The sequence below is a fragment of the Macrobrachium nipponense genome, chromosome 5 (genome assembly GCF_015104395.2).
Source record: "Macrobrachium nipponense isolate FS-2020 chromosome 5, ASM1510439v2, whole genome shotgun sequence".
Lineage (NCBI taxonomy): Eukaryota > Metazoa > Arthropoda > Malacostraca > Decapoda > Palaemonidae > Macrobrachium > Macrobrachium nipponense.
The window spans coordinates 88156666-88170015 of NC_061107.1; the positions used below are offsets into that span (position 1 = coordinate 88156666).

The 13350-nt window shown below is 35.5% G+C and overlaps 1 protein-coding gene across 1 annotated transcript in view; it reads right to left on the minus strand.

The window, feature by feature from the left end:
* LOC135215114 (uncharacterized) overlaps positions 1-7308 on the minus strand; it is a 7340-nt gene extending 32 nt beyond the window's left edge. Inside the window, exons 1-2 of the mRNA XM_064249574.1 lie at positions 7175-7308; positions 1-1497 (exon numbers count right to left, since the gene is read on the minus strand). The exon at positions 1-1497 is cut by the window's left edge and continues 32 nt beyond it. Coding sequence (XP_064105644.1) covers positions 1-1497; positions 7175-7185 — 1508 coding nt within the window. The 5' untranslated portion in view covers positions 7186-7308. The remainder of the gene's footprint in view (positions 1498-7174) is intronic.
* Positions 7309-13350: the final 6042 nt, after the last annotated feature.

Below are 13350 nucleotides of genomic sequence, written 5' to 3' on the forward strand. Positions count from 1 at the left end.
TTCAGTAAAGACTTAATGGTGTTGAGTTTGTTAACAACTAACACTCTGACAATACATATGAAAGCAACTATGGTGAGTGCTAACAAAACAATATTTATCATGGACATGATAGGGGAAATGTCAGTTTTGTACATATGGAAAAATTGATTAGCTGCTTCAAGTTTGTCAAATGACTCTAATTCAAGTTTGGATAATTTGAAATCCTTGACATTATCAAAATTATTGATATGGCTAGATAAATTTAAGGTATAAGAAGCAAAAATGGTAGGCTTGTAGTACAAATAATTCAAAATAACTACTTCACAAGATGTCACAAAGGATTTTATGTTGTTAAATATTATCTGAGATTGATTATTCCTACAAGTGACCTTAGCTGTTACTTGATTCTGTGAAAACACTACCATTTCATCATACAAAATTTGAGCTTTGAAAACAGGACTGTAAGGGATATACTCACAGTTATTCTCACCATTCCTGTCATTAATCAAATCATCAATGCAATACAACTTGTTAAGTGGCTGGTAAAAACCCTGTATATTACAAACAAATACCCTAGTTTCCAGCATGATACAATCATCAAAATCTTTTTCACTTAATTTCACCAACAGAAGTGAATTTTGTTGTAATGCAAAATGTACTATGCCTTGGTTCAAAACAATTGACTTGTTGTTTACTAGCATTGGGAAAGGGTAAATGGAAATTAAGTTATTAACTTCATTATTGTTGAACGGGATCACCAACACAATGTGATCAGAAACCCGCTTTACACTAATCAAGCTATAGTAAGTAAGAACATCTTGCACCAGCGGTTTGAAGTGATGATCTAACATACATTTTTCAATTACAAGGTGCAACTCACTAGGACTGATGAGGTATGGTGATAAAATGTTTTTAGCGGCTAACATTACTGCATTTAGCAGTTCCTTATGATTCAACAAAAAGGTTTCTGTTTCAAATAATAACTGAGTCACATACTGTGACTTGTTTAAGTCATTTATCTCTGTAGTAATATTCTGAGCCATATTGTTTACAAAGTCCTTTAGTTTAACAATCAAATCTTGGTTCTTGTTAGTTGCATCAATGACCTTAGTCATGATGGTACCTCGTTCCGCGGCCCATAACTCTAATTTTTCTATTCTAGCCCTATCTTTATCTACATCACCATCAGTAGCTACACCAAACAAAGTGTTTAAGGCTGTGCCTATAAACGGTAACAACGATCTTTTGTTAACCCTCTTGGGTAATACTTGACTAATATCTGCCCTAAGCTTTAAAAGAATAGAATTGTTTTGGTTATTAGACATGAGACTTTCAATGTTAGCCATTAAACTATGAAGCTCTTGTTGCTGTTCTTCTACTGTTGTAATGTTGATGGTTACAACCGCTATGTCGTGTATCATCTTGACATGACCATGTTCTTTTAGGATTGCTCCCTTCTTGATTTGCAAGAGGGAGATGCAGATATCGCTCACCATGAGCCATAGTGTAATCCATTTCCTGCAAATATATTCTAAGCAGTAAACCTTATACAACAATGTTATTGACCTGTTGCACTTGGTCCTATCTTTTCCTTAAATTGTATCTCGGAGTCACTAATGCTGATGAAGTATGGGAATCATTTACGTTACTGTTTTCCTTACTACTTGACTCCTTTAAATCTTTAAAATTCTTTAAATGTTCTTCTGACCAAATGTCGGAATGTACTATTTTAATATGGTTCCAATGTGCAACAGTTTCACTTAAAGTTGATTTATTTAACTTTAATCTTTCTATTACTCTATATGGATCTTGAAATTTAGGACTTACTTTAACATTAGGTCCTTCAACTTTGTGCTTAAGTACATATACTTGTTGACCTATTTTTAATTCTGGGACTGTTGATTGCTTATTGTAATACTTACTAGACTTTTGATGTAACTCCTTCAATCGAGCCCTTGTGCCTTTTACGGTCTCGAAAGTCCGTCTTGTTTTCCATGCAACGTAGTCTTCGTAATTATAAGTATGTCTTGGAGGGGACGCTTCGTCTAATAAAGTATTTGGCATTCTTTTCTGATAACCATATAACAGAAAGTGTGGGGTTTCCCCAACAGATTCATTTACAGTGTTATTAATAGTGAACTGTACGTCTTCAAGCATTAAGTCCCAATCTTCAGTCTGTGGAGTTACTAAAGTTTTCAGTACATCCTTTATCTTACGATTTGTTCTCTCTACTGCTCCATTAGAGCTTGGTTTATAAGCTGTAGCTTGACACTTGTTAATTTCATAAAACTCACACAATTTCTTCAAAATGTCACTAGTAAATTCTCCTGCATTATCAGATAATAATGTTTGAGGGCATGAATGTCTAGTTATTATTCTAGATTTCAGAGCTTCTGCTACAGTAGTTGCTTCTCTGTTTCTGACTGGAATGATCTCAACATATCTAGTCAAGTAATCTATGAAAACTAAAATCTGACGATTACCTCTAGTTGTGTTTGGAAATGGACCTACAAAATCCATTGAAACTACTTGAAAAGGAGTTAATTCTGATGGATATTTCTCAAGAGGGGCTTTTACATTAACGTTACCCTTGTGTACGTTACAGATATGACAATTTTCAACAAATCTTTTAGCTTCTTCATTGCAATTCGGCCAAAAATAGTTTCTAGTGACTGTTCTACATGTGTTCTTTATTCCAGGATGTCCTGACAACTTGTAAGAGTGTGTTAGTTCTAATACTTCTTTGGTTAGTGTGTTAGGTACATACTACAATCGTGAACAAGCATTCGGTTCATCTGATGTTTTATATAGAATTCCATTAATTAACTGAAATTCAGACTGATCATCCTCATTTTGCATTAATTTACCCACTATTTTTCTAATGTTAGCATCTTTTTGCTGTTCGATCTGAACTCTTTCTAAATCTAGATCTATGATCTGACAACTAAAACAGAAAGTATTAGTTGTGATTTGTTTCTCTTTTTCTTCTTGCGACCTTGACAAAGCATCTGCAATAGTGTTATATCTTCCTGGATATATCTAAATTCTGGGGCAAATTCTAATACACTTATGAACCATCTGTTAAACTTCATATTATTTGTGAATGCTCTTTTCTTAAATAGATCACAAATAGGTTTGTGATCTGTAAGCACATTGACTTTATGTCCTAGCAATATATGCCTAAACTTACGTAATCCCCAATAAAGAGCTAAGCACTCTTGCTCAGTAGTGCTATAATTTCTTTCTGCAGCATTCAAAACTCTACTTGCATAATATACTGCTCTCATTCTGGTTTTTCCTTGTTGCATTAAAACTGCACCTACACCTGTACTAGAAGCATCGCAGGCTAAGTAAAATTCTTTTGAGAAATCTGGATATACTAAAATTGGATTTCTTGTCATCATTTCCTTGAGTGTTTGGAAAGCTCTTTCATGTTCTGGCTTCCATTCATAAATTACATCCTTCTTTGTTAAATCTGTTAATGGTTTGGCTATAGTGGCAAATCCCTTAATGAAAGGGCGATAGTAGCCAACCATACCTAAGAATCTTCTTAAGGCTTTCAAGTTACTTGGGGCTGGATATGCTACAATTGACTTTATTTTCCCTTCCTGCATACGCAGTCCATTTTCACTGATGACATGTCCTAAATATTCTAATGATTTCATCATGAATTGACATTTCTTAATCTTTATCTTTAATCCTGCGTTCTTTAGTCTTTCTAACACTGTTTCTAATGTCTTAAAGTGACTATCCAAGTCCTTACTAGAAATGACCACATCATCTAGGTATACTGAAACGTCCTCTATGTCTCCTAAGATTTGGAGCATTAATCTAGTAAATGTTAGTGGGCTGATGTAAGACCAAAGGGCATGACTTCAAACTGTAAATGTTCCTTATGAGTACTAAAAGCTGTCAAGGGCTTGGATTCTTCGTCTAAAGGTACTTGCCAATATCCACTAAGCAAGTCTAATGACGTAAATATCTTTGCTCCACCTAATTGAGCTAACATATCATTTATAACTGGCATTGGCATCCTATCTGGAATGGTGTGTGAATTTAATTTCCGATAATCTATTACCATTCTCCAAGTGCCATCTTTCTTTGGAACTAATAAGAGAGGTGAATTATATGGTGATTTAGAAGGTACTATTACACCATCTTGTTTCATTTCTTCAATTAACTGATCTACGATCGGTCGTTGACTGATGGGTAACTTATAGTTAGGGATATAAAATGGTTTAGTTCCATCTTGTATTAAAATCTTATGTTGCAAAGTATCTGTTCTGCCTAACTTATCTCCTTCTAAGGCAATGACATCTCTATACTTTTCCAATATTTGTAATAGTTTAACTCTATTCTGAGGAAAGTCTGTATTATTTACTTCTTTATTTAGAATTGAACTCGGTTCTGTGTTAGAGAAGAATCCTTTTTCACTTAGTGTTAGTAAAGGATTATTCACTACAATTCCTGTACAAAATTCTATACCAGGTCTTAGTATTAGTCTTTTGTCTGAAAAATTCTGGACGTATGTCTCACAGTTATTACCTTTCACGTGAACTAGAGAATTGTCCATCCTAACAAAGTCAGGTAAGTTTTCATTAGTTAGCATTACGTCTTTTTCATGCAAGTCTTCGTCTGCTTTAGCCCTAAGACAAACTTTGGTTAGACATTGCGGGTACAAAACTACTTCTCTATTAAGTACAAATGTGACAGTATGGTCATCTGCAGTACTGATTAAACATATTTCTTCGTCATCTCGTATCTCTGAGAAATAACAGACATCTGTTTCATCCGAATTTTCATCCAGTAGTATTGTTGAGTTTAATTCACCCTTATTTATTGTTCCTAATAACAGGACTTCATTGATATATTTTTCTTCTTTATTTTCATCCATTATAAGATATGTACAATCAATTTCTGATTCATCTTCATACATTTGTTCGCATGCATTAATATGTTCCGCGGCAATAAATTGTTCAGGGGCACTAAATTGTTCAGCTGCGTAAATTTGTTCAGAGTCAAAGCTCTGTTTAGAATTCTGAGTATCAAGGCTTGCATTGTTAATATTATATATTTGTGCACAATCTATCATAGAATCCTTCCTGGCTAAGGACATTTCTTGTAAGTTATTATTTCTACCACTTATTCCACTAATATCTGTGCTAGCATTATTATCTATCTTAGTTTCTTGGATGTTCGCTTCTCTAGAAGTTGTCGTCTCAGATAAATTGATCAGATTTATGCAAGACTTTCCTTCTTCTAGCTGAAAACAAACATTTTCTCTATTTCTGCGTGATAAATTTATTTTATTTTCTCCACAATCTAACATTATTCTACATCTCCGCATAGCCTTATATGAAAACAGCGCTTGCGTAGGATAAAACCTTTCTTCTAATACTACAAATACTTCCTTAAAAGTTTTGTCTAAAATCTCTATGTCCAGTGTGACATTGCCTAGCGCCTTTATTTGTTTCCCGGCTATGCCTTTTATAATTCTACCAGGACCTTGTATTTCTATATCTGCAAAGCCTAAATGTTTTGTTAATGTTTGTTTATCTATTATATTTACTGTACTGCCTGTATCTAAAAGGATTGAGCATGGTTCATTATTAATTCTGGTTTGGATGATAGGTAAATCTTCTTGGCATATTTCTTTATCCTTTACTGAAAATACTATCTCCTTATTTACTTCAAAAGGAAACTTGAAATTATCTTCCTGACCTACCGTAACTATTTCATTCTCATTTTCCTACTGTAATGAAGCTTTCTCGTGATTACCCTCTTCTGTAATTGTCACTGAGTCTGATTATTATTTTGGGTGTATTACTTTGGGCATTATGGTTAGTATTGGTATTTCTGAACCAACAATTTTGTGTTAGGTGACCTGTCCTATTACAATGAGAACAATATCTTGGTCGCCTACAATTCTGAGTTGTGTGGTTGGAATAACCACAATTTGCGCAATTTTGTTCCTGCTTGTTATTTTGTGTTCTATTATCTCCGAAGCTCTGACTGTGATTTGGGCTGAATGAAGTTGGATTATTATTGTTTGGATTTCCTCTATACTGTTGAGGCCTATTTTTACTATTCCTGTTTGCTTGGAAAAATTTCCCATTACTGTACTTTGGATTATTCTTAGGATCTTGTTTTCCCTGTTGTCTATGCTTAATATTTCTAGATCTGTCTGGGACACCATCTGTCCTTCCCTGGAAATTATTTCTATTCCTATTAGGGTTTCCATTATTTACAAAACCTGTAAATTCTTTTGCCAGATTTAGTCCTTTTTTACACATTTCCTCTTCCATAAATCTTAAAGCGGCTAGACTATCCTGCTTCGGATCAGGATCCTGTTTCTTAAAGACTCGTTTTTCTTCTTCCCCGATAGCGTCATATACTATACCATGAACTATGTAATTCAAAATCTCTTGCATACTAACTAAATCCTTTTTGTCACGACTAAATGCATCAGGATCGCCAATAACTACGCCGGCTCGTTTCAAATCTGTGGTTAAGTTACGGATTGCGTTTTCGACGTCCGTATGTAAATTTGCGACACTTTCCCCATCGTATTTCTGATGAAGGAACCGGGATAAATGGGCTCCCTTTGATAAATGGGCTCCCATAATTCTAGACACACCTTAAATTCAGCGAAGGTCGGAATATCCTGAAACTTAGGGGATGTGTGATGTGCATCCCCCTTTTCGGAACTAACATAGAGTAACGCTTCATCTATTTTCTTGCGTTCATCTTTAATTCCACTAGCTGAAATTCGACTTTCAGTCTCTGTTATGCACTGAGATACTGTATATGCTTCTAACTTAATTTTGTCAGGATGACCCTTTTCTACCCTACCGCAAAAGCGTGTAGCCTGTGTTATTACGGCGGCCTGTGCCATTCTAGAGTACCTAGTTTGTACTTGCAATGGGTTAGGAATGTTATTATGATTAGTAACAGTCACACTAGTCGTGGGTCTATTTGCTACTGTCGAACTCGGTATTCTGGTTGGACTTTCGCTATGTGATCGTCGAGTATTTAGTCTCGAGCGTCTGTCAGGAGTTGGACGTAGGCTATAATGACTCAGATCAGGAGTTCTGCTTCTTTGTAACCTAGTAATAATTTCGTTAAAATTTTTATTCATATCAACAGCATTAGATTAGATACAATTTAAAAAAAATAGATGCATTGTTGTACTTACATTATCTTCATACTGAGTCTGTCTTCCTTATTGCGATTCCTAGATTCCTATCTAATCTTATTTCCTAGTGTTTCCTTCCTTCAATTTTAAACTTTTCTTCTTGTCGCTTGTTACCGATCACTTCTGCGTCGTCGTCCATCTCTGCCTCTGTTTCACTTGTTGTGGCGTTGTCTGTGCGCTGCCGTCGTTCATGGGGAAAAAAATCGTAGCGATGTATGGAGAAATGTGCGCTATCTCAGGATTTACGATAGTTTTAGCGCTCACAGGTTGATTGAAGAAATATGTCGTCAGTCCTCGCTGCGTTGTATTCAATCTTCTTTTATCCGCCTTAATGCGTTTTTACGTATTCCTTTGTCGAGTTTATAGCTTAGGAATGCGGCTATCCTTGTTCAGTATTCTTCTTATGATTTCACTGTGTTTCGTCGTTGCGTTTCGTTCGCCCTCTCAGCAGAATCGAAGTGTTGTTGTGTCTACGTCGTTCGGAGTTTCATTCTTGTTCGTTGCCCTTTTTCTTTTTCTTCGTTCTTCGAGTTATTGAACTCGGAATTTCTTCTTTTTAATTGTAAAGTTCGTGCCTGGTTTTCTTGTATGTTTCTGACGCTTAAGTATTAGCGCTCTTTTATTGGCAATTTTATATCTTCCACTCTGTTTAATTTTTCCACTGTGTGTGTGTGTGTGTATGTTTATATGCACTTGGAATCCCACTACCGCTGTTCACCCCTTATGTTGTGCCTACTTACTTTTGTGGTTAGTCTTTATTTTTATTTCTCTTCGTTATGTTGCGTGGCGTACTTACGAGTTCTTATTCTTCTTCTTCTGTTTCACTTCTTGTTACGGGTAATGTTTGAAAGGTTATCTGTTATATGGGCTAACCTTCATTTATCACTTGTTACGGTTGAGTTTCTTTTCTCATAGGAACAGATGATATATTTATTTAGTTTTTGGCTGTGTCTCTCAGGAGTTTGATTCGTTGATTTTATATGGGAAACAACACGGGATTCTGGGCAAGTAAAACACCACTTTTATAAAAATTACTTATAATTAAATAAGCACAGTTACACACTTTACACTACACTTGGAACAGAGTGAGAAGGAACGCAGCCTCCCCGTATGAGGTCTGGTTCTGAACTACTTTTCTCTGGCACTTCAAATGAAGTTTCGACCTAACTACTTCTTCTAGCTCCTCCTCACATGTCCTTTAGGACACCTCCTACTTCTTCATGAATGGCTCTCATTACTTCCGGTGCCACCTCTAGATTCATCTGATTGGTTTCGTCCCTCGACGGTAACCACCCACTGAAGGAGTCATAGTTCAACTTTTCTGGTGAGGTTAGCACCTTACTGTTTTTCGTAAACAAGTGCCAATGCTGTACACATCTACTCCTTTTTCTACCTTTACTTCTGGTAGATCCTTCATCACTCTACTTTCACTATATATATTCTACCAGTGGTTTTCCTAACTAAGTTTTCCCTAGCTATTTCTAGACAGACTCTTATTGTTTCCTAATATATATATATATATATATATATATATATATATATATATATATATATATATATATATATATATATATATATATATATGTTGCTACTTTCCAAAACACATATATCCCCTCTTTGTATAAAATGATATATATAGAGTTTTGCAACATTTTTCAGATTCCTTAGCTGTTTAGAGTTAGGATGTTTAAAATGTGTGTTCAGATTTCGCATAAAATAATGTGAAAGAATATATAGCGTAGAATGTAAAGAAAGAGAAAGATTATCTTTGTCCGTTCGAAACTAGAATTATTTCCCTATCATGTCAACACCTTGCGATAAGAGACCCCGAAGTTTCTGCTTTATTTTCCTAACCTGTCAACACGTTTGATTTGAGATCTCCGTTGTGCTTTGGATTTCTGTCATCACATCTGATAAGGACTTTTGCTCAAGTCTGTTTCGATCGAGTTGTGTCTCTGTTGAGCAGATTGGTTTCATACTCGTACATCTTTGCCGAAACCACGTGTAGATTTCACGACTTTTTCTGTAAAGTTGAGTCATTTTCGAAGTTTCTAGAAGATTGCATCATCTTTCTCATTGCTCAAAACGTTTTGTGCCATCTCCACTATCCAGTTTTCATAAGGAAGAGTTTTTCATTGTTTCTTAGAACCGTGTTGCGTTCAGACATCTCTCTCTCTCTCTCTCTCTCTCTCTCTCTCTCCCTCTCTCCCTCCCCATAATTCATTTATAGTAACGTAAAGATTTATACTTAGACATTGGTCACTCATAACTTTTAGATTTCAGATTTGATATTTCTTAGAGTTATTTAGTATTATTTAGTTCTTTTTGTGGAATCTGAACAAACATTGTGTGTGTAACGGTGCCTGTTTTATGAAATGGTGAAACAAGCTGCAGAAAGGTAAAGTGTGTTATATTTTTATTAGTTGCAACTAATAACTAATGATTACGATGGTTTAGAGAACTAATAACTAATAGTTACAGTGGTTTGGTAAAAATTTAAACTAATATTTACATTGGCTGAAAACAATTTACATTTTACACATTGCAAATTTTTGTGTTTTGTGTTTGTTTCATTTGAAGTGCATTTATTCATTTTTTACTGAAGTGTGTGGTTTTATTTTATAATCTGTGTGATTGGTGCTTTTTACAATTTTGGTATTTTCCACATTTTTCAGTTTTTTTTTTCATTTACATTCAGAATTTAATTAACTTAGTTATTTTCAAATTTCATTATTGTTAAGCACTTGTGAATTAATTTCAAATTTCAAAATATTATCTAACACTTTTGGATTTCAATTGAAATAATTTTCTTGAATTTTTTGATAAATTAATTTTGATTTAATTCTACTTAATTGATTCAAGAATTAATTAAACTTTACTTTGTTTTCAAGTAACAGTAATTTTCCCTGATATTGTGAATTCCACTTCTAAATTTTGAGTTTAACAATAAATTTCTGTATTTAAAATTTTTATAGGTGTTTTTATTACACCAGTATATAATTGATTATCTTCGGTGATTCATTTAGGTAGAAACGTAGAGTGGTAATTGATCTGTTACCCTTCAATTTACTTGAAGAGAGTTCGAACCAGGGAAGTACTTAGACTTTTGAAATCAGGGAAATACTGAGACTTTTAAAGTTGTTGATGGAGTGATGCCCTTTGATTAATTCAATTGCTTACAAGATTACCTCACACCTGTTCTGATGAACTTAGTCTGATTTTCTGCAATACTGGTAAGTTGTTAAGGGATCACTGTTGCCTTTAGAGTATTCAGTCGTTTAGTACCTGTGATGAGGGTTCAGGTGTCACAAGTATTAATGGTGCCCAGAGACCCGGGAAAACAGATTTCATTATCACTAGTATCTACTGGTGGTGTTAAGGATATATTTTGTTAGGAGAGTGACCATATAATTTTTTCTTTTTTTTTTTGCATTTATTGTATTGAATTGACAGTTGATAACTTAGAGGAAAATGGCTTAGTTCAAGGTTCAGGAATTTTTAGCAGCCCTTCCATCCAAGTTTTATCTGAAACCACTCTGACTAAAGCACAGTGAAGCGCTTTAGCAGTGGCATGTGGTGGTTATGTGTCTACTAGTATGGTAAAGGCACAAATAAGATGTATTGCTATGGAATCATTGATAGACTCTGGTAGAATAATTGACGAAGATGAGTTAGAATTGGCTCAAGAGTTGTTGAATGTAGCACATGCTGATCTTATGAATTAGCAAACAGAAAAGAAAGAGAAAAGTGATGCAGAGTTAGAGCTTAGACGCATTAAAGCAGAAGAGAATTTGATTAAGCTAAAAATGCAAGCTGAAAGAGAAAGAGAAGAAAGAGAAAAAAGAGAAAGAAGAGAAAGAGAAGACAGAGAGAAAAGAGAAAGAAGAGAAAGAGAAGAAGAAAAAGCAGCAGAAGAGGAAAGAGAAATCGCTAGGTTTGAAAGGGAAATGGAATTGATAAGAGCTAGATCCACAATACCTGTGACACCGTTTAACCCTTTCCAATGTAATCAAGACCCTGTATTTGATGTAGTAAGAGTATAGAAGTTAATCCCTAAGTTTACTAACGAAGCTCCAGATGAGTTTTTTGATCATTTTGAGAAAGTGGCTTCAGGTATGGGATGGTCAGAAGACAAATGGTCAGTTTTGCTACAAAGTGTCTTAAGTGGTAAAGGGAGAAGTGCTTATCTAGCCTTAACAGCTGATCAATGTAAAGACTACTTGGTACTTAAACACAGTGTGCTACAAGTTTCCCAGATGACCCCAGAGTACTACAATGAAAGATTCAGAAATTTAAGAAAAGATGAGAAGGGAACATTCCTAGATTATGCTTACAAAGTGAGAAGGTGTTTCAAATGTTGGTTAGAAGCTACTAAAGTTAAAACTTTTGGTGAGTTAGAAGAATTACTTGTTCTCGAACAGTATCTTAAGGGAATTTCTGAACACATAAGAGCCTATTTGAGAGAGAGAGAGAGAGGTGAAGAAACTTGACAAAGCTGCTACACTGAGTGAAGATTACAATATAATTACTAGTAAATGCAATTACAATGTCAAGTACCAGAGTCAACAACACCCAGGTTTTAAGTCTTATCCAAATAACAGGAACAAATTTAATGGGAAACCTACAAGTGATACTACCAAGAGTACACAAGGTAATACACCTCAGGAAACTAATGTGAAATCCTCATCAATTTTTTCAAGACAGTTAAGGAAACCTACTGTTGTCTGTTTCAAGTGTGGAAGAGCAGGACTCTTCAGTCATAGAGTGTTACCAGAATCAACAGCTGTCAAAGCCAGTTGGTCAAGTAGTGAAAGGTGACCAGGTGAAACAAACTACGAAGATCAGTGTGGGAAAGAATCAGACTCCAGAGAAGAATGAAACTAAACAAGCTGAATGTTTAGCAACCAATGGAAATGTAACCTCAAGCAGTGAGTGGCTTAGCAGTGTGGAGGCTTTTAAGCCATATATCTATGAGGGTATGCTGTCAACTCAAGGAGGAAGTGTGCAGGTACCAGTCAAGATATTACGTGATACAGCGATTAACCATAGTTTGGTAGTACGTGGTGCTCACCCTCAGTTGGAGAAGAGTCTCACAGGAAATTCAGTTATTTTGAAGTGTATAGGAGGAAATGAAGTAACTCCTATATGCCGCTTACGCCTGTCATGTGAATTGGTGACAGGGAATGTTGATTTTGCTGTAAAGGACTCACTGGTTGTGGAAGGTATACATGTTCTGTTGGGGAATGAAGTTGGTGGTGTGCCATTTATTCCTTATCCTGTAGTGACAGACAAACCATTGAGAATTAGTCCTACAGTAGAGTTGAAGAAGAATAACCCCCACCTGTTTCCTAGGTGTGTAACTACCAGAAGTATGAAGAGGACTATGACTGCAAATGAAGAAACTGAGGATTGACCCACCCAAGTAGGGTCAAGTGAAGGATCTTTGTGCTTAGAAGAATTGTTCCAGGGAAGTGATGTTTTCCATAGTGCTGACCAAGAAGAGATTTCCCATAAAGGAGACGACGACAACGAAGAAGAAGAAGAACCTGATGTTCCTGAAGAGACTCCGAGTAGTCAAAGTGTTCTTGAAGACAGTAGTGAAACTACAGTAGCTGAGTTAGCAGATATTGAGAATTCAACCCTTGAAGTTGGTCAAGTGACAAGAGAAAAGCTAATGGACTTGCAGAAGAAGGATGCATCGTTAGCTGATTTGTTCTTCAGAGTTGTTGATCAAGAAAAGATGCAACAAACTCCTGCCTGTTATTATCTGAAGGAATGTTTGCTGATGAGGAAGTATAGACCTACATATATACTAGGAGATGCTGTATGGGATGAATATCATCAAATTTTGATTCTATATCAATTGAGGAAGCAAGTGGTAGCAGTAACTCATGAGTCTGGACATATGGAAATCAGGAAGACTGTGGAGAAGATCATGAAATATTTTTTTCTGGCCTGGACTTCAAAGATGTTAGCAGGTTCTGTCGTGAGTGGCATACCTGCCAGATAGCTGGAAAACTGAATGAAACCATCAAGAAAGCCCCCCTACAACCTATAGAAGTTAGAGGAGAACCCTTTAGCAAAGTGATTATAGACATGGTTGGACCGCTGCCGAAGACAAAGAAAGGAAATTAGTATTTGTTAACATTAATGTGTCCTGTGACAAGATATCCAGA